This window comes from Grammomys surdaster, unplaced genomic scaffold (assembly GCF_004785775.1).
Source record: "Grammomys surdaster isolate TR1022 unplaced genomic scaffold, NIH_TR_1.0 126219, whole genome shotgun sequence".
Classification (NCBI taxonomy): domain Eukaryota; kingdom Metazoa; phylum Chordata; class Mammalia; order Rodentia; family Muridae; genus Grammomys; species Grammomys surdaster.
This window is the reverse complement of record NW_021621022.1, coordinates 3282618-3305027: the sequence shown is the minus strand read 5'-3', so window position 1 is coordinate 3305027 and position 22410 is coordinate 3282618. Positions and strand designations below refer to the sequence as shown.

The 22410-nt window shown below is 45.2% G+C and overlaps 1 protein-coding gene across 1 annotated transcript in view; it reads left to right on the top strand.

The window, feature by feature from the left end:
- The window catches only part of Msra (methionine sulfoxide reductase A), a 316146-nt gene that overhangs the window by 222769 nt on the left and 70967 nt on the right, over positions 1-22410 (top strand). The window contains exon 5 of the mRNA XM_028758755.1: positions 6459-6565. Within this exon, the coding sequence (XP_028614588.1) occupies positions 6459-6565 (107 nt within the window). The remainder of the gene's footprint in view (positions 1-6458; positions 6566-22410) is intronic.

The following is a 22410-nucleotide window of genomic DNA, read 5'->3' as shown; positions in this document are numbered from 1 at the left end:
CGGTGTGAGCCATGGTCTTCTGTGCCACTGTGATGTGCAGGCTTGCAGTGCTGTCTCTGTGGAGACAAGCAAGTGGGTCAGTTCAAAGAGAAGACTACCTTCCCATTTGTGTGAAATGACTGAAGTTCTGAGACATTTATCAGCAGTTTTACTTTTCATTGAGATAGCTTTGGGGTAAGTAATGGGAGGTGTTCAGAATTTTGTAGATAGAGCCATAGTTTCTGTAGTGATTAGAATATGCTTGGCCCAGGGAGTAGCACTATTAGGAGGTGTGGCCTTGACAGAGTAGATGTATCACTGTGAGAATGGGCTTTGGGACCTTCCTCCTAGTTGGTTGGATGTCAAGCTTCTCCTGTTTGCCTTTGGAACAAGATGTAGAACTCTCAGCTTCTCCAGTGTCATACCTGTCTGGATGCTGCTATGCTTTCCTCCACTGAACCTCTGAACCTGGAAACTAGTCCCAATTAAATGTTGTCCTTTATAAAAGTTGCCTTGATCATGGTGTGTCTTCAAAGTAATGGACAACCCTAACTAAGGCAGAAGTTGGTACCAGGAGTGGAATGTTGCTGTGATAGGCCTGACCATACTTTTGTTTGGAGGAATGTGGATTTTTGGACTTTGAAAAGTAGTTGAATGCTTTAATTGGGGCTAGCATACAGGTTCAGAGGTTCGCTCCATTATCATCTAGGCAGGAAGCATGGCCGAAGCCAGGCAGGCACGACACTGGAGGAGCTAAGTTCTACATCTTGATCTGACTGCAGCTAGGAGAAAACTGGCTCTCACATGGCTAGGAGGAGGGTCTCAAAGCCCACCCCCACAGTGAGACACTTTCTCCAACAGGGCCACACCTACTCCAACAAGGCGACACCTATCCCAACAAGGCCACACCTACTAATAGGGGCACTCCCTGGACCAAGCATATTCAAATGACCACAGCTTCTATGCCCCTTCATGTAATAAGAGTCAACCACAGAACATAGATGCACCATCCTAAGTGGGACCAGGTGGTATATAGGACTATGGGCTTCTTGCATTCTGTCATTCTCAGAGAATGCCCATGGCTCAGTGGGTGAAGGCATTTGCCATGCTAACCTGGAGACCTGAGTTTGATCCCTGAAACCCACATAAAGGTGGAAGGAGAGAACTGAATCCTAAAAGTTGTCCTCTGACTTTCACACATGCACCATAGCATGCACCTACCTACCCACACATCACACACCTACCTACATACTTACACACATATACACAGACACACACAGACACACAGACACACACACACAGAGACACACACACACACACACGCAATAGTAATAATAATAAAGAGGTAGTAAGTGAGAGGTCTTGTCCATCCACTTTCCTCCCCCTCCCTTAGCTTGGTCTACACTTTGGCCATAGTGGTTACAGGAACAGAAGATGTTTGTTTTTGAGTGTGGAGCCATGCACTTAAAATAATTGTGTGAAAAGAAACTTGAGTCCCTGGTGACCATGGAGCCACCAATTCCCAGCATCAGTAAAGCTTCACTTCTTTAACTGAAAAAAAGAAGCACAAGTCTATCTTGTTCCATCATCTTTGTCTTCATCCCTGGTAACATGAATGCTGTTCCCCTGGGCACCGTGAGACAGGACAGACTCTAGAGACTCCTGGGCAGTGTGATAGCCACTCTGGTCACCAGCAAGGATAGGGTGCTGCTTCAATGCTCCTTCTTTCTCCTGCCCAGATTTTTAAATAAGAAGCAAAAAATGACCCTTTATGATTTCCTTTATACAGTTGAGGCCTTATATCTAAACTGTATACATAATCATTTTAATTTTTACTTACTACAAGTCTGTTGTTTTATATCTGAAATGTCACTTGAAATGCTGCCTTGGAACATTAAGTCTGAAATGGATGTCTTCATCAACCCTTCCCCTCAGGGCTCAGGGAACTATTTGGAAAAGGAGGCAGAAGGAATGTAAGGGCCAGATCGATGGATGATAGTCAAGGAACAGTGTTTTCCAGACACAACAGGACTGACACACTTATGAATACACAGAGACCGTGGCAGCATGCACAGGGCTGCACGGGTTCAAGCCAGATAGGGATCCAGTGCTAAGAGGAAAAGTGGACATGCGCTTTCATTCATAACCAGGAAATTACCTCCAATTGACAACCACTTGCAGAGGAGGCGTTATTTTCCTACAATGGAATCTCACTCAGTAGACAAGTCACATTTAAGGGCAGCCTCATGCCCACAGTAGATGCTGACTGAAAATGAGCTCAATGATATTTTTGTAGATGGTTTTGTCCTCTTTTGCTTTGTTTGAGCATTTTTCAAAAATCTTACTTGACTTCTGCTTCTATATTATGGTTTCCATTGTGTGTTTCTTATGGATCTTGATTTTGCGCGTCTGTATTTGTGTGTTTCTGGTGTCTTTTATTTGTTTTATTATTCTTTTTAAAAATTTGCCTGTTATTTTTCAAAAGCTAGAGATAGAATGGATGAAGGTGAATGTGTGGGGAGGTAGGATGATCTGCAAGGAAATGAGGGAGGGGGAAAACAACATCAGACTATATCATCTGAAAAAATATTTTCAATTAAAAATGCTGTTTGACAAAAACAAATTTAAAGAAAAGCCTTGTATTCTCTTGAATTCAGAGACAGCATGCAAAGTGTACGTATGTGAGATTTTAAAATAATAATAAAAATTAAAAGTATAAATTAAGACAAAACCACACTAGTGACCATCGTGGAACTTAGTGACTACAAACCCAAATATGAGCATGGAGGACTTCCATGCTTCCTCTGCTCTATCCTACGGCTCCTACATCTTCCCACTCATCCACTCAGCTGCCTGGACCATGAAAGCTGTATGTAAAGATGTTAGAAGTCATGCTCCACTAGAATAAAGGAATACATCTCAACCAGAGGCAGTTTAGCACATAGAGATGTGTTTGTGTGTTATGACTGGGTGGGCATTTGGATAGGGCCTGAGGATGCTACTATGTGTCCAAGAATGCACAGGGCAGCCCAAGGACTGAGAGTCATCTAGTTCAGGATGTGAACAGTGCAGAGGCCGAAGTAGCTGTGTATAGAGAGCACCCCTTGTGCATTAGTCCTTCAGTTGTCTGACACTGTCATTAAAAAACACCTAGGGTTTACTTTAAGGATACTTATTGATTTCTTCACTTTCCCTCCATCTTGAAAATAGCCCAAGGGAGCTTTACCCAGTGGCCTAGTTAACACTACCCTAACCTGACAGCTTATTAGTTCCTGGTGGACAAGAGCTAACAGAAGGCTCATACTTGACCACGATGTGCATTTTGATGTTATCTCCTGGAGTGCTGAGACTTAATGCTCAGGAGTTGAACGTGTGTACTACAATCTAAACCCAACCAATTGTTTGGAGGCTTTGATTTCTATTTTGGAAGCCTTTTTAAAGGAATCACACATAGAGAGGGGCTGGTCAATGTGTCGACCCTTGTAAAACTTAAAAGATAGACTCAACAAGTTGAAACCTTAAGTCTAGAATAAAAAGTTATTAACATGAGGATGTTTTACAGGAGCGAGTTACAGAGCATGCCCATTGTCCTCATCCTGTTTTGCTCTAATAATGAGGAATATTAAAGTGATGACCTTGGGGACAGAAGGAGTGGCGTGTGGAGGAGCTCGGAGGCAGAGATGGGGTCACATGGTGGGACACTCCATGAGATAACCTCACTCACTCAGTCTGCACACTGTTACTTACTTTCTCATTGCTATGACCACAGATTTGACTGGTGTTAAAGAAGAGAGGCTTATTTTTCCCTTGGGGTTACAGACGGTTCAGTCCATAGTTGTTTGGCTGTGTTGACTCTGAACCCTACAGTGCAGACAGAGCATAAGACAGAGCATGCTCACCCCGTAACAACAAACAAGGCACAAAAAGCTCAGGAATAACCAGCCCCCAGTTACCTACTTCCTCCAGCTAGGCCTCCCTTCTACAATGCCCAGAACCTTCCACAACAGTGTCACCAGCTGGGAACTAAGTGTTCAACACGTGAGTCTGTGAGGGTGTTCATGTTCATGCCACAGCAAGTCCCCAATCAGAAGAATTTTTTGATCCAGCTCTGGACCGTGCCCTGCAGCAGATCCATTTACTTGGGTTTTATCACCACACCCCCTTATGCATTCATCTCCCTAGGGTGGAAGGCACTGGTGAAGGGCTGCAGGAAACAAAAAGAAGGCTGGGAGGAGCCTGTAAAGCTGGGATTACTCCCGGGTCGGAAGGAGGGAGGCTCATGCCAGAGATGAAGGAAAAAAGGCCATAGAGAGAGAAGTTATGGGGTTGAGAACATCCAGGGGTCTAGTCACATGAATGCTGGTGGGAATGTGGCACCATAGGACTGAAGCCTGGAAGGAGTGAGGACCAAAGATTCAACTGTGCAGACTGTCAATGGTAATGAAGGAGCTGTCGTTTTGGAGGGTTCAGGGCAGGAAAGGGACAGTTGACTTCAGCAGTAAGTAGGACGAGGGGAAAGCAAACGGTGGCAGGGTGGTTAGGATGTAGTGAAGGACTTCCATCAGAGCACTGCTGTTGTAGAGATAGTTAAGGAAGAGGCAGAGAAATGTAGAAGAACAAGGACAAATGGCTAAAACCAACCTGCCTGCCTGCCTGCCTGCCTGCCAGCTTAGCTGGCTCTTCTCCTTCTCATTCAGTCTGGGGAGGGGGCAGCCCATGAAATGATGCCATCCACATTCAGGGGAGGTCTCCCCACATCAATTAACCCAATTGAGCACATTCCTCACACTCATGACACAGGCCAGTCAATCTAGACAGCTCCTCATTGAGACTCCTTTTCCAGGTAACCCTAGATGGTGTCAAGTTAGCAATTAAAACTAAGTGTCACCGCAGATGTGTATGTGAGCATGTGAGTATGGCACATGTGTGTGGGATCTGTGTACATATGTGTGCTAGTGTGTACTTCTGAATGCACATTTGTGCCCATGTGTGTGGAGGTCAAAGGACATCAGGTGTCCTGCTATGTCACTCTCTATCTTGAGACAAAGCCTCTCACTAAACCTAGAGGTAGGCTGGTAGCCAGCACAACCCAGTTATTGTCTTGTCTTCCCACCTCTGACCACACACAGCTACACATGGCTGTGTATGTGTATCTCTGTGTGTGTGCATATGTGTGTGTATATGTGTGTGTGTGTGTGTGTTCTGGGAATTTTGGCTCAGGTCATCACACTTGGATGACAAGCATTCTTACCCACTGAGCCATGTCCCCAACCTCAGAGTCCAATTTTAACAGAATGTCTTAGTGAGGGACAGAGGAAACCAAAGCAATGTATTATAAACGTCTCTCTTGCCTGCCAGATATATAAATGAATAATCTTCAGTTTACCTGTAACCCTGAGCCCTTAGTCTTTTTTTTCTTTTTTGGTTTTTCGAGACAGGGTTTCTCTGTGTAGCGCTGGCTGTCCTGGAACCCACTCTGTAGACCAGACTGGCCTCGAACTCAGAAATCCGCCTGCCTCTGCCTCCCAAGTGCTGGGATTAAAGGCGTGCGCCACCACTGCCCAGCCACTGTGCCCTTAGTCTTAACTGTACTGATTATGAAACATACACTAAACTACTACTACTTATGCAAAGACTCCTGCTTATCCAAAAGAAAGCATTGGAGGGGCTGGCTGGGCCCTTCTCTACTGTTTGCATAAATGTCCCTCAGATGTCAGTATGTAGACACACTCCCCCATTCATGGTGCTTTTGAGAAGTGGTGGGACTTTCCGGAGGTGAGGCCTTGTGGAAGTTAGATCATTGGGGAGCATACTCTTAAGAGAATATTGGGACCTCAGCCCCTCTTCTTCCTCTTGTTTGTGAGGTGAGCATGTCCCTCCACCATGTGCACCTGGTGCTGTGCTGGCTCACTCTGGGCCCTGACACTCAGCAGCCATGGACTGAAAACTCTGAATCCGGGAGACAAACCTCTTTCTCTAGAGTGCTCCACCCAACACAGTATACGTCATAGTGATAAATAAGTAAACCATTTGCTAAGTGCTTTCATATAAAACTATTTTTTATGGAGTACCTAGTATAATCTGGGATTGTGGTAAGTTTGCCCAAGCTTAGAGATATTTGTTATAATTAATGATTTATATTTTAATTACATGCATGTGGGAAAATAGCGTTTGCATGCGGAATGCAGGTTGAGGACATAGGAGCCCCTGGGGCTGAAGTTACAGGTTGTGGGCCACCCTTCAGGGGTGATGGAAACTGAGTTCAGGTCCCCTTAAAATCAAGACACTCACTTAACCAGAGTCTCCTCCCTAGGCTTCTTCATTATAATTAAAACATATATTTCATCCTTATTTCAAGAAACTGATGTCCAGATAAAATTAAAATAAGCACTTGGCAAAACTGGTCACAACAACCACGTCCACTGGTACCAGCATGATTGTCCCAGGATCCCCCTGATCCACTCCGTTCTCACCCTCAGGCATGCGCCAAGGCAACGACTATGGCACACAGTACCGGTCAGCAGTCTATCCTACCTCTGCCACACAGATGGAAGCAGCCCTGAGATCCAAGGAGGAATACCAGAAGGTAGGGCCCCTAATTTTGTCCTTCCCGGGCCAGTGTGACCTGGGCCAGCCCAGTGTTAGAGGGAAGTTTGGCTCTGTCTACCTGTGTGACCATACCCTGAGGCCATTTCTGCCAGCCTCCTTGCAGGTCCACTGTACCAAAGAAATGTGCATAGAGAGTGTCTAAGGGTGGGCCTGTGTGTACTTCTCTTTAAAAATCAACTCATCCTGGTGAGTGAGGTGCTATTGCTCTGTCAGAATCTGTCTCACCCACAGACAGGCTTGTCTCTGTTCTGCAGCTGGAGTCTGGAATCAAGGCAGTGGCAAGGGGGCTGCTGGGGACTGAGGGAAGGAAGGGTCCAGATGCTTTCCTGTGAATGTCACATATTCTCCCCCTCTCTGTGTGACTCTATGTTCACTCCTGCATTTATAAGAACACTGGTCCTACTCCATTCAGGCTAACCCTGGTAACTTCGTTTAACTTGATGACTTCTATGAAGACCCAACTCCAAATAAGGCTGTGGACTAATAGCTTAAGGCTTCAGGCTCCAACAGATCCTTTCTGGAAGGCATAGATCAACCTGTGATATACATGTTCCATTGCCAGCTACAGTAAACTTAATTATAATAAAACCATTTATCAGAAATATATATATATTACACCATGAATTAATTTTTCTCACTATTAATCCTATAATCCTTTAGGAAAAACAAAAACAAAAACCTCCTCCAGTAGAGATTTGGGTCTCTTACAAGCAACTTGAGTTCTTTTAATTTTTAGAGTTCAGTGATGATACTTAAATTTTAATTATGATATTTTCTGTATTAACAATAGAGTTTGTAGCTACTTTGTAGCTGTAAAGCACAGTAGGACAGCCATCACAGTGGTAGAGTCGGGAATGAGCAGCAGGCTGGAATGCAGCTTGTCTGCAGTTGAGGTGTATGGCCTGGTCAGATCCACTATGATAGGAGACGGGGCTGAGGGAGATGCTGAGAGGGTCCCCTCCTCCCATCGTATATCTAAGGCTGTGATGTCAGCTTGGCTGACATGGTAGGCAGTCTGGGGCACAGTCCCTGTGACTGCTATCCAACACGATTCCCTCTGTGAGTCTGGGCTGAATTTTGTGACATTGCTTTTATTCTTTTCTGGAGACTGTGACATCAGGAGATCTTGATATTGAACTAGGAACCAAAGTGTCTCATAATGTACCTGTGGGTTCAGGGTGGGAGTAATAAGGCTAACGACATACTTAGGTATCAAGGAGACCACTTTCATGTCCCCCAGGTGGCAGATCTCAAGGTAAGGAAGGGGCTTATGTGTGAGGACTTTCTGGGATGGTTAGTACCAGGAAACTGGATCAGAGAACAGGAGGAGTAGAAGAGAGAAGGAGTTAGGCCCACACTGGCTGCTACCAATAACAGGTTACTTGAGCCTCACAGAATCACCTGCCATTCCTGGGAAGAAGTGTGTTTCCCTGGGAACCATCATGCATGGTGTTGCCTTGTACTTCTGGCTGTGGGGACTTTACCTCAGGGTAGAAGACAGGACAAGCTGCAGCAGTAAGGAGTGTACGATAGGCACATGAGCCCCAGAGCCTGAAGTAAAGGAGAAGTGCTTCAGATTAAGTGTATGCATTCCAGTTTCATTTATGTTGCTGTGATAACATATCCTGACCAAAAGCAACTTCAGGGAGAAACAAGTTCTCTTGCCTTACAATTTCAGGTTACTGTCTCTCATATCTGGTAAATCAAGGCAGGAACTTAAGTCAGCTATCCATATTATAGCAGGGAGTAGAAAAAGAAATAAATGCATACATACATACTGCCTCCCTGCTTGTACTTAGCTAACTTTGTCCTCTTTTATTCAGTTCAAGACCCCCTGCCTAGGGAATGGTGCTACCCACAGTGAACTGGGTCTTCCCATATCAATGAAATTAATTAAGACAACCTCCCACAGGCATGCCCACAAGCCAACCCAGTGAAGATAAGTCCTCACTGAGACTCTTACCCAAGGTGGTTGTATATTGTATCAAAATGATAATTAAAGCTAACCATCACAATGTGTAAGCAGCATCAAAAGACATCATCCACAAACTGCCCTTCCCCATCAGCTCTGTTTCCTAGCCAGGAAGGTCTGCTAGTTCCAAAGGCTGGTCCCACCATGAGACTCTGAGGTTGTGATAGAGCTGGGGAAGAAAAGCTCGAGGTGTCTTCCCGGAGGACCTCCTGCTGTGATCGTGTAGTCACGTGGGAGACAGCCTTAGATACAGAAGTTATGAGCAGAGTGATGTGCAGTACAAAAACAGCCTTATAAACGGCAGAGGGAGTCATAGTAGGATTGCAGCCACAGAAAAGGGTATTTATTGAATGCCAACCACTCTCCTAACTTTTGTTAGGAGAACAAAAATGAAAATCTTTTACAAATCTTTGGTTATTCGTCCATCAATTGCCTATGTAACTGTATCATCTGTCTGCCATTCAGCTGTCATTTATTTATATCATTGGTCATCTTTCATCTTCTTGTCATCTATCAATCTATTTATCATCTATGTGTAGATGTAATAGATACACTTAGATGTAGTTGTGTGTATTTCTCTATCTTTATTTAAAATTGCATATATTGGTATAGTTCTGAAACTTTGTTTCTACCTTGAGAGTTCCTGTGGGTTTCCGCCCATTCTCTTTGTATAGCTGATATCTGAAATTTACCTTGTGACACAATTGTCTTTTATTTGATAAATAAACCATCTTTTTTTTTTTTTTTTTTTTGGTTTTTAGAGACAGGGTTTCTCTGTGTAGTCCTGGCTGTCCTGGAACTCACTCTATAGACCAGGCTGGCCTTGAACTCAGAAACCTGCCTGCCTCTGCCTCCCAAGTGCTGGGATTAAAGGCGTGCGTCACCACTGCCCGGCACCATCTTTTCTTTTACATTTACCTTAAAAGTATTCTGGCTTCCAAATGGCTCCACATCATCAAAGTTGGTCCTAGATTCTGCCTTTTGTCACCACAGCTGGCCAGAGAGCAGCTTTGGATGGCTTTGCCTGTGTCTTATGTCAAGGCTGACCTTGGGCAAATTTCTGACAATAAAGACATTTACGCTTAGGGGCATTGTTTCTTCACAATACCAGTTAGACTCTTGCCTTCCATAATCTTGCCCCAAACATTCAGGCTTATGCTAAGAGTAGATACTCCTTCAAATCATTCCATATGCCCTCTTTTCCCTTCAAAGGTCGCCATTACAGGCCTTCTGTCCTGGCCATTGATCTTCCCTGAGTCTGCAGAGACCCTTGCATACTAACTATACTGTTGACTTAGGTTACTAATTTGATAGTCTCTGCTAGTATGTCCCCCAGTGACCTGCAGGAACTGGCTTCTTCAGCAACTTCTTTATATGTGGTGTTGGAGTGACTGCACTGCTTACCACAAAGCAGCCATTTGAACATAAAATTAGCTGATTTTATCACAGGGACCAATTGTTGAGCTAATTAGATGTGTAGGAGTGCTGAAGAGCCAGAAACTAAAAGTGATTTTTCCCTCCATAGTGTGGTTTTCTGTGTAGCTGGCTGGGCTGTCAATCCCAGGCCCACCAGCAACCTGAAGAATTCTTCTCACTTCCAATCTCCTGATGGTGGGTGGAGGCAGGAAGGCCCAAGCAGGAGGCTCAAACCTTGAAGCGTGAAACCCATACTCACCCGAATGAGTCAGACCCTCTGGGAATGGTAAGGGTACCATCTATGTGGGATTCCTTCATACTCAAAATGGGACTCCCCTTCATTTACAACTGTAGTATTCTAACCTCTGGTAGGTGGTGGCCTTGAAGTGTAGAGGATAGATTGTGGCCCAAGCACATGACCTAACTTCTTCCCAACTCCCCAAGGCTCATGAATGGAAAACTTGATTTCTTTGACTATTTTCCTTGTCAGGAGAGGAGAAAAATCAGCCCCCTTCCCCAGTATATTTTAGAGCATATTATGCTGTGATAAGCACAACACCTTTCTGAAGAATATTCTTAATTACTATATTTTAAATATAAAACAATGTTTAAAAATCTGTCTTTTTAGTCTTTCTGTCTGTTCATCTGTCCACCCACCCACCCATCCACCCATCCACCCATACTTTCAACTACTACTTGGTCTATCCATCCATCTACCCATCCGTCCGATGTTCACACAGCCTCTCTCCCAGCAGCCTGACCACTCTCCCATCCACTCATTCTTCCATCTATGCAGCATCTAGATCTTCTCTATATGGCCATAGTCTTTAAATAATGTCTATAATTTTATCTTAATTTTCAATTATTTGTCAGTTTTTCATCTATCATCTATGCATTTGATTATATGCAATACAATGTGTAATTTAAAGAAAAGCACCCCAAAAGAAGTATATAAAACAGCATGTAATGATTGCTTCAAAACAGTCAGCAATTTTTAAAATAAAGGCTCATTTTTGATTATTTTTGATTCTCTTCCTGCTTAGATTAAAGCTAGATATTCACTAATGCCACATCTTCCTAGCAAGACCGACGTGCATTGAGTGGGGGGCGGGGGCGATACACAGAAAGTCAGAGATGGAGAGATGGAAAGATTGTGTTCTCAAATAACCTCTACTTACCAATGACGTTTCTGCCACCTTTCTCTTTGTGTAGTGTAAACGCTAACTCTACACAATGATACACAGGTTCAGGGACATAAAAAGCTCCATGGCTTCCAGATCCCTGCATAGAAATGTACCCACTTGTTTATTTCCATATCCTTGTCCACACAAGTCATAGACTGAAGACTCTGTAATAAGTGAGTTCCTGGCTTCTTCTGCCCACCACTGACGGCACCCTGGGAGCCACTGTGGATCTATCCCTGTGCAGGCTGCCCAGGTGCATTAGTTTCTGTCCTCATTGCTGTGGCAAAAGGCTTGAGCAGAAACAACGTTGGGGGGAAGGATTTATTATGACTTGAAGTTGAAGATGGACATGGCCCATCATAGTGAGGAAGGCATGGCGGCTGGACCATGAAGAGGCCAGTCACACTGCCTTTACAGTCAAGAAACAGAGAAGACAAGGAGTGGAATGGGCTGAGGAACCTCAAGACCCGCCCCCACTCATTCACTTCTTAAAGCTGTGCTTTACCTCAGAACCCAAGGACCACGCATTCAAATACACGAGCCTCCAAGAAGCATTTCACATTCAAGTCACAGCCTCTGGGTTCTGCCCATGGGTACAGCTCCCAGGGACCTACTTCTCTGTCTCCACCATCACTCAGGTACCACCATCTCTTTCTGGACCAATGAACTTTTTATTTTTCTGTTACTATAGCTGCCTACACAGGGCAGCCAGAATGGCCATCATAAATATCATCCAGATCATTTCCCTCTCTGGTGTCTAACTCTGTCATGGCCTCCCTAGTGCATGTCTGAGACCCAGCCATTAGCTTGCTCTCCCAGACTCCATGCAATCATAGCACTACCTTCTAGAACCAGTCCCTCTCATCATCTGTCTGTAGTGTAACATGTAACTCCTGACAAGGCCTGGGGCCTTTGAATGAAGCTGTAGAATTTCTGGATACCTAAGAAGCACAGATCTGGACAGGGTGGCCTTTATCTGGTTTTTCAAGGAGGTTGGAATGTACATGTTTATTCCCTCTACCTTCAAAAAAGACCTTCACTCCTAAAATAAGATGGCACACCAGAAAACGGTGTGCAAAGGTAATCCTCAGAGCCGGAAGAATGTTTGTGAAAGAACGATCTCTCTCTCTCTCTCTCTCCCTCTCTCTCTCTCTCTCTCTCTCTCTCTCTCTCTCTCTCTCTCCTTCCCTCCCTTCTCCCCTTTCTCCCTTTCTTCCTTTCTCCCTCTTCTCCTCGCCTCTCTCCTTCCTCTCTCTTTTCAAAATAACATTTGGATGGTTGGCAAAAATGATCTAGTCCAGTACTGTCATAGTTACTATGTTTGAGCTTGAGTTAACTTTCTGTGTAACAAATTTTCCTGCAGATTTGCTATAAGAATTGAATGACATTTTTTATATATTTCTATTTTCTTTTATTCAGCACACACACACACACACACACACACACACACACACACACACACACCTTCCAGTGGCATTGATACATAAGTTGAAGCTGAGTCCTTTTAGTTTCTGGAGCCCCAAAATAGTTTAAATTATGCCAGCTCAACTCAGAAATCCATTATATACAATAATTGTTCTATAATGGCAGTACTACCAGAGTACAGCCGGACTGGTGACACCTCCACCCCAAGAGGCAGATGCAGATCCTATGTGGCTCCTTCCAGGCATCTGTAGGCTGAAAATGACTTATCTCTTTCCCTTCACCAGCAAATTAATAAATTAATTACCTTATCAAATATTAATTATGTACTTATTAGCATCCAGATTCATACTGTAGTTGTTTTGAGCAGAGATGTCTGAAGAAAGATCTTGGGAAGGTTGTAACCAACCAGTCCCTGTTCACAGACCCTTCCCTGAAGAGAATTTCCTAGGATCTATTCTGACATTTTCTGTCCTAAGTCATCCTTTTTGGAGCTCCCATTCATCTTTGTGTCCACAGTGCCTGCAGCTGTGCTTGGCTAGTAGCACATGGCCTAAGATTATTTGTGGACCTAAATTAAAGAGGTGGGGAGATGAACAAGTCCATCATATTGTCTTTTATTATGGGCTGAATATTTCTGTGCTTTCTCCATTGAAATGCCTCTGCTAAAGCCTTCCCCTCCCCTGGTGTGACGGGTTTGATCTGGGTAATTTGCGTTAGATGAGGGCATATGGATAGAGCTGCCTTGGAGGGATTCGTGTCCTTAGAAGAAAAGACAATAGGCACCAGGGAGCTACCTTCTGTTTTTACTCCTGTGTTCAGGGAAGATGTGTAAACACAACCTAACCATCTACAAGGCAAGAGTAGGGGCCTTGGAATACAACCTGCCTTGCTATTATACCTTGTCCTTTACTGAAGTCCACAGTCCTGCTGTGTGCGTCTAGTCTGAGGTATTTTTCCAGAGCAGTCTGAGACAGCTATGTTGCATGTGCTCAGCTCTGAGGAGGGACGGGAAGAATCATAGCCTTGGATGAGAACAGCCAGCGGGCCTGGCTCTGCCTTCACCCACATGACCTTGGATTAGTCTCTGCAGCTTCAGTTCCTCCTGTGACCTGGAGAGAAGACACACACTGAGAGTCTTCATAAATCTCAAGGGTTCTTAGCATTTTTCCCTCCCATTATGCCGAATGACCTTCACACCACACAAGGGCATAGGGCAAGATCTGTTCTCCTACCTCTGTTGCTAGGAAACGGAAGCCCAGAGGGGTCCATTTTCATTCCCAGAACAACTCCAGTAGAAAACGTAGAGGGTTATGATCACTTGACTCAGAATTCCACATGTGTTTCAGCCATGTTGCGTGGATAATAGCTATGTAGTCTGTCTAGCGGGTTATGAATCTTGGGATGTAATGGGGTGACTCCAGAGACAGGGCTGCTAGCAGTGGCCTTGTCACCTTTTCCACAGGCCTCAAGCTCCAAACAACTTAAAAGAAAGGACTCCCGTAATCTCCCCTTTGTCAGGAAAATGGCAGGACCATTCCGGATTCTTTGTTCCCAGGGAAGAAGTAGGTTCTGTGTTATTACATTCTCTCTGCTGCTGTGTTTAAACCTTGTATGTACGCCAAGGTATCCCTATAGAATACCACCACAGCCCCTGGGAGACAGTGTAGATGTGGGTGTCGGTAGCTGTTTTATGGATCGGGGATTAGACAGCTCTTCGTCTTTTACCTTTTTTTTTTTTTTTTTTAAATGTGTGCTATTGTTTACAGCATGAAGTTATGATTTAAAATGCCTGTGGAGGTTCTTGAATAATTCATGCATTTACCTTAGGCTGAGGGAGCCATCCCTCTCTGTGGTCCACACTAGATATGGAATTCCTGCTAGACCCCTCTTGGAGCTTGGAGGTTGTAATTATGGATAGTATTATGAACTCTAAATAGAAACCTGTGAAATAAATATTTGTAAAATGCCCGTTTGTGTGAGCCAGGCATCTGCATCTCTGTGTTTGTAGCCAGACAGAGGGCTAGCTCGCTCTTTAGCCTAATGGCTCACTTGCATCTTGATTATTTTCATTTCCACTTATTACTGCACGTTAGACTCCCCGTGTATGAGTACAGATTGCCCTTTCTTGCACTGTATTTAGAAATCTCTGCATTACCCCTGGGCATTTGTTCATTAATAGGGGGTGGGGAGAGGAAAAGCTTGTAATAATGGGCTTTACGAATTAAACTGGGCACATCCACATTCAGGCCCAAAGGAAACAAATCTGGTTTGTGTTACTGCCCTCTGGTGGTTGTAGACTTTCACTGCAGTGTCAGGGAAGCTAGTCTTCTGTGGGGGACTCGGGCTTGCAGTAAGCAGCTTCCTAGAGCTACACAAACCTGGGCACTGTCAGGCAATCTTTCATGTTTGATCATTGCTTTTGATTCAGGTGAACCACAAATGCCTGAGGATTTCAGATTCAGGCCAGATTGTTGATAAAATACAGCAATCTTGGCAGGGCTGGCGAGATGTGTCATTTTGATAAAGACACAAAAAACCTAACATAGGGTGATGCCTAAATGAATGAATACAGTTTGTGGGACCACCCCTACTCATATTTCAAGGGTGTGGAAAAGTCTCAGTAGCACCCATTGTAATCCATGAGAAGATTCTAGGCTACATCCAGATAGACAATTCTTTTTATTTTAATTGCTATGTGTTTAAGTATGTTACGAAAGCTGCAGGGACTGTTTGAGACCCATGATCTTTGAACTTTGTCACTTAGGTGAAGATCAGAAAACGACAGATAATGCTTGCAGCTGCATTCTGTGCTAGGCTGCATCTTCTGTCAGTCTGTAGGCAGAAACGTGGGGCAGCATGGCTGTGTCCTTGGTGAATGACCTTGGACTGTAAACCACTCTAAGCGTGGGTTTCCTGACTTTTTTTTTTTAAGGACATAAAAACAGCGACTGACTCTTAGGGAATTCTATGTTCCATCCGGTGTGCTGTGTATATAACATGTCTGTCACAGAACAGGTGCTCTGTCAAAGCCAGATTCTTCCTGCTCGTCTCTTCACACCCCAGGACACCTCTCTCAGAGTCTGCCTCTCTCCACATTCCCATAATGCTTTGCTTGCAACACTCACTTCATCAGACCCATTATAAGAGTTTCTGTGCTGTTTCTGCCTCTTGGTGATGAATGAGATCTTCTTGGCTTTGCTCGCCTCCCCCTCCTCCCTATGGCATTCCTTGGCACAAAGCAGCCGCTCTGAGCATGCTGGTCCTGTGAATTAAACCCCAGTGCAAAATAACTATATGTAGCATTTTTTTTTCTGTCCTCCCACACATGCAATGAGTGTCGTGCATCTGATTAAGATAGTACCTATACCTTCTCCCCCTTGTCTCCAAGTTCCCATGGTCTGAGGTTGGAGTCTCAGCATTGGGCTGGAAGCCGAGAGGAAAACAGGCTACCGATGGGTGGCATTTTCCTAGTATTCACAGAATATCTTATCTTACAATGAATATGGAATTTTTATATCAATGTACACATATATATCAGTTCTGTGTAGGAGAAATGGAAAATAGTGGAAATTTTTTAATGCAGCAGTTCAACTAGGATAGATCTATTTCAGGGACAAAGAGCCTTTGGTTCAGACAGGTAGATTTATAAGCCTTGCCCCAGTTTAGTCTGTATAAAATGGCCTTTGGCGTGATATGATCAGAGACCCCACGGGGAGGAGGAAGGGGGACATAGCGACTCTTTCATTTCAGTGGCAAGCTTATGAAGCCTGGAGCTGGGTTTGTCGTTGCCTACAGAGCCCAGTGTGTTTGCCTTTCAATTTCCCCTTGATTGGTCTCTGCTCTGCATGATTCTAGGTTCCTTGGACTCACCCAAATGGAGCCTCCCGGCCAGTCCCATAAAGACAACAGAGGGCTGTCTGCTCAAGGTTGGGCCACCGAGGCGATGTTCATTTGAGGCTTGGAGAGATAACAACTTTCATGTCCGCCCAGAAAGCTGTGAGCCTCCAGCACCTCAGGAGCGGAGATGAAAGGCCATTTGTGTTTGTGCATGTATGTTTAGTGCTTAAAGGACTGGGACAAGAAAGAAAATAGATTCTACTGCTCCGCACTCCCTTCCAAATGTGACTTACTCCCTCTGGCGGGACCATTTAACTCCAAAGGCTCAGCCCCTCCCCTGGTGCCCCCACCAAGCTCCCCACCCCCAACACAAGCACAGCAGCCCATGTGACATCTGTTCTGGGCACCACAGAGCCATCTTCCCGTTGCCATGGCAGCTGGCGGAGCAAGCCCGCCCACTGGCTGCTAGCGGAGGAGGGAGAAAAGGCCCGCAGTGTCAGGTCCCGCGCCCCGCCGCCCTGCCAGAGAGCAGCTGGGCCGTGAGCACAGTCACCCATGTTGGCCACAGGGACCCCACTCAAGCTGTGTGCACTGCACTGATGGGTTGGAGCTGAGGTCAAGGTTATTCGTTTCTGCCTCAAGTGGGAAGGACAAAGGTGGTTGTGCTCTGCAGAGTGGGTTAGCTTCTTCACCTTCAACTACTCTGAGCTGTAGTACTTTGTAATGCTGGGATTCAAAATCTGAGATGTCCCTTTTTACTCTTAGTGCCACAATGGCTGTGAATTCAGGGGCCTGAGTTCAGCTCCCAGATACTATTGGCAGTGCCATGCCAGAGCAGAAGAGGGCTGAGTTTTACTGCAGCGAGCTCCTGGCAAAGGGATGGTTTGCAAAGTCATCCCCAGTACACACTGGAGCCATCTCCAAATGTACCCAGGAAGTTGGAACCACTACTGGCTTCAGAGCTGTGATTACCCTGTCCTGACCCAGTGACCCCGGAACCTGATTTGGAATTTGGCCCTGCAGCTCCTCTCTGGTCTTCCTTATGATATCATTAATGAGTGCTACCACCTGGGTGTCTTATACTCTTCATTCCTAACTCGATACCTATTGTAAATTAGCTAGTGACAAAGAGAGAAGATAGTGTTGGGCTGAGCCACACAGACAAGTTAGAAAAGCTCCTTTCTAAGTTGGGGGCCCTCAGTGGGGTTCAGCCACTTACTGCCTTGTGTAGCTTTTTGCTGTGATTCCCAAAATTGTCCCTCATGTGATAAATTACAAGTCTATGTTTAGTCTTTCATTAGATATGTAGGTTGTTTTCAACTCTCTCTCTCTCTCTGTCTCTCTCTCTGTCCCTCCCTTCCTCCCTCCCTCCCTCCTTCCCTCCTCTCTCTCTCTCTCTCTCTCTCTCTCTCTCTCTCTCTCTCTCTCTCTCTCTGTATTTACATATTTTCTTAAAAGCTGATGAATTTCTAGATAAGGCCCTATATCTATTGTTTTAGGCTCAAGGTATGCCTTGAGCAAAGTGGGAAATAACATCTTCTCCAGACAGATGTAAAACTTCCATCCTGGCCTGCTGTGTCCTTCAGGTAGAAGGCCTGAAGCAGGCCCTGGACATTTTTCAAAGGCAGAGCCAAGAAAATATGGTACAGAGCACCCCCAAATAAAGCTAGACTGAGCATGCTGTGGGTACAGGCTTCACAGCTGAGATCAGTCACCTGTATTTGTAAGAATGTTCACACATCCTTTGTGACATCCACATGCCATCAGAGGGTAATCCAGTTCTCCAGGAGCCCAGGTCATGTCCAAGCAAGACCTTACCAGAAAGACTATCAGACCACAAAGAGGAGCATCCAGTTCACTGTGTGTTGATCTATAATCAAGCAGGTTCCTTTGGCTTTTTAAAAGTGGTTAATTTTTCTGATATAATATCAAATATTGTTAAGATTTTCTTGATGATATCATATGCTTCCTGGCCCTTTCTTCCTTTAGCCCAGGCTTCTTCAGTCACACCAGGATGCAGCACAAACTGCTCAGCTCTCCCTGTGGAGCCACGTCAGGAACATGTGACTAAAACATTATTAGTATGCAGCAAGGTGCCCTTCTCCGGCTAAATCAGTTTGCAACGTGGTCCTCACAAGCACACACATCCTTTGTTATGATGGCAGGGCTGTGGTCCTCACAAGCACACACATCCTTTGTTATGATGGCAGGGCTGTGGTCCTCACAAGCACACACATCCTTTGTTATGATGGCAGGACTGTGGGTTTCTGGAGCTAGACTAATAAGACCTGGAGGTAGAAGGGAAATTAGGTGACCCAGCCAAGCAGGGGTTAGGGAGGCTGATAATAGATAAAAAAGAACAGACTCCAGGGTCAGTCAGGGAGCAGCAGAGGGAAAGAGTGCCCTTCTGTAGGAAAAAAAGGCAAACAGGATTTCGGGGATAGGAACTGAGAAGAAAATTTGAGCCTTGGGTGTAGAAGGGGGATCTCAGAGAAGGAAATAGTTCCAGAAAGCAAAAGATGGTCTAGAATAATCACAGGGAAACAGTGTTTTAGGATTGAGAGAAAGGCCAGGTCAGTGCACCGTGTGTGTGTGTGTGTGTGTGTGTGTGTGTGTGTATGTGTGTGTGTGTGTGTTTTAAAGCCCCTTTGAGAGAATTGCTTCAGTGACTCATTTAACAACTTTTAAAATGCCATTACTTAATCCACATAACAGAACTAGCTGCACTAACCCTGCCTGCTCACACTCTGGACGGTTGTGAGGCTCAAGGGAGGTTACTCACTGATAGGATGCAGCGCAGGAAACACAAGCCAAGGCAAAGTATAGCTGGACAAGCAGGGAGTGCAGGGAGCAGATGATGGGCAAGCTACATCAGGACTGTCAGCATGCTGCAGTCTCCACCTGGGAAACGGTCTCACACTTGATCCTTTTCTCTTTCCTCGTTCACTGGGATTATCCTGATGTCTGCAGGAACTGAGGTGACTTCATAGTTGACAGTTAAGATGGCTGGGAGGTGAAAATCTGCTTGATCTTTTATGTCACCTGCAGGTACCAAGGGATGCTGTGCTAGGTTGTGTCCAATGGGTGTGACCAGAGTGTCTGACAGAAACAACTTAGAGGAGGAGGGGTTTATTTTGGCTTGTGTCAATCACAATAGGAAAGACAGAGTAGAGTCTGGCTGAGACGGTACACATCATGTCTTACTGGACAGTAGAGAAAACAAGACCAGAATCCAGGGTTGGCTAGACTATCAACTCCTGAGACACGTTTCCTGTCCCTCAATGACTTATATCTATCCCTAAGCCCCCACCTCCTAAAAGTTCCATGGCTCCCCAAGTATCACCACCAACTGGAGAATAAGGATTCAAAGCATGCACCTGATGCGGACACTTCACATTCTTACTTGACAGGCCCTGCTTCCCCAGCCCTTCAGCATATGAGCAGAAACTGTAATTCACAGACATGTTACCAAGGGTCAGTGTTTGAGATGGAGCTTGTAAAATTCTCACAGTATCTTCCCTTTCTCTGACTGTTAAGACTAGGAAACTTTGCTGGGTAAGCAACTTTTCTCCAGGAGGGTACTCAACCCTGAACTGAGTCTGTATCATGAATTGCTAGAATTTGTGGTTCAGGACCTATACCAGCTACTTCTACATGTGGTCTAAATGTCATCCTGATAAGACCGAGATACAAGCCCGTAGGCGTTTCTGTGAGAGACTTAGATTCAGTAAATTAGAATGAGGAGACTCACCCTAAATGTGGGTGGCATCATCTATGAGCTACAGTTTGGACTGTATAAAAAGAGAGCAAGCTGAGCAGCAGCTCCTTCTCTGCCTTCCTGACTCCGAGGGCAATGTGACCTGCTGCCTCAAGAGTCTGCTGCCCTGCCCTTCTCTACGGTGGGCTGCACCCTCCGCCTGTGAGCTATAAAGAATTCACCCTTGCTTATATTAGTTTGATTGAGTATTTTGTTGTCACAACAGGAGAATTGACCAGCGTTAGATCTGTGTGGAAGTCAACATATGTATCAGGAGTCAGATTCCACACCTGCCCTGCCCTTGACTTGAGTTCTTGTTGGTGTGTTTCTGGTAAGGCAGTAGGATTCCCACCATGTTGTCTCACCAAGTAGGAGGGGACATGTGGGCTTGGTGGCATGCCCTCTTATCTTCTCAGGTCTTCTCCCACTCCAGCCTCAAATTTAGATGGATCCTCAAGACAGCCATGCTAACTTGAGCTCTGTTCTACATAGCATGCAAATTCGAGTCTTCATGCATGCTGAGATAGAGACCTTAAAGTTAGGGCATAGCCCGCAGTTACCAAGGAGCCACAGTGGCCTGCTCCAGCTGAACCTCAGTCTGAGCCAGTGCTGGAACCTAGACACTTTCAGACCCATAGCATCAGATTGTCAAACTGTGTCCCATGGTCATGTGGGGGCCATGCTTGTCTTCCACCCATACGTGAAGCTACAGAGTCACTGTACCTACTTTACAACATTCAATTCAGTTCTCAAAGTATTTCCCAAGTGTCAGTATGTTGCAGAGGTGGATGTCATAGAAACCTGTAGGCAGAACCAAAATCTGCAGACGTGTGTGGGCGACTCCTGGCTATGGAATCTCTGGATGACACACTCATGGGTCACTTTCTTTAGTTACCTGGTACCTGCTTGTCCTCATATAAAGAAAAATTCTCACATGATACTTCTTAAAATGTTGGCTGGGGCAAGCTCTCCACTTCCCCTTAGGTAGTTGTAGCTGAGGCCAAGCAGAAGTGAGTCTTCTGATAAGCTCTGAAGCTTCCAGAGTCCCACCCATACCCATGGAATTAGAACCTTCAGGAGGATAGCTGACTGATGTGAACTTTTGATGCTGAGGTCAATGTGGTACCTCAGATGTAGGATGTAGACTTTGGCATCAGATAAGACTTACTTGTTTAAAACTGAGTAAGTAACTCACACTCTGCCTCCATTCCCTAGTCTCTAGAATGTGTCTAATCTTATGTTCCATGGAGGATGGGCCCCTGGCCTAGTGTTAGCTCTATTGTCTGTCCTTTATCCTCTAAATGTTCTTCCTGTCCTGGTACATCATAGTTCATACAGAAGTCTTCAGAGATAGCAGCCAAGTGACTTTCCATGGAGTTTGACCTTGACCACTCAGCTGATGGTAAGGTAAGGAAAGCATGGGCAGAGAAGATGGTGCTAAGGATGCAAGAGCTATGGCTGTTCCCTAGCAATGTGGTTCTCCCTCTGACTTGCCTGTGAGGTGTGAGGGGAGGAGAACTATAGTTAGGAGTTTAGGAGAGAGTTAACTGCCAGCCCCCTATGCCATGTGGTGGTGACTGGGCCTGCTCAATACGTGGTGTCAACAATATCTACTTATGAGTCAGCTATGAAATAGCTAAATGAGAGCCCCTGCCTTTCTGGCCTTGCCTCTGTCTTCCTCTGTTATAGACTCTAGCTCATAGACAGGCCCATGGGTTTCCATTGTCTTTCAGACTTAACCTTGAATATTCTCCGAAACTCTTTAAACCTTTGAGAATTATTCAGAAATCTTCCCCCCTCCACACACACAACAGGATTTCTATCTGATAGTTATCACCTAGAGGTGGGAACTGGGCACTTTTTAGACCCAAGCACATGTCTCAGCTGCTGGAGTGAGGTTGTCCCTGTACCCCCTGTAGCTCTTGGGAAACTCCACTTACACTCCTGAGATCATAAGGGTGAAAGAAGAAATATACCACATTATCAGTGAAAAAAAGGAATTTGATCTTGTAGACCCTGGGAGAAAGCTTGGTGGTTCCCATAGTCTCTGAGGCACACAGACCCACGGAGCTTGAGTACTGGATGGTAGAATCTTACAACTTAGATACAAGAAATGGACCTGAGCTGGGGTAGAGAGATAGCCCAGTGCCTAGGAGCATGCACATCACCATTCACAGGCCTGATCTGGGGTAGAGAGATAGCCCAGTGCCTAGGAGCATGCACATCACCAT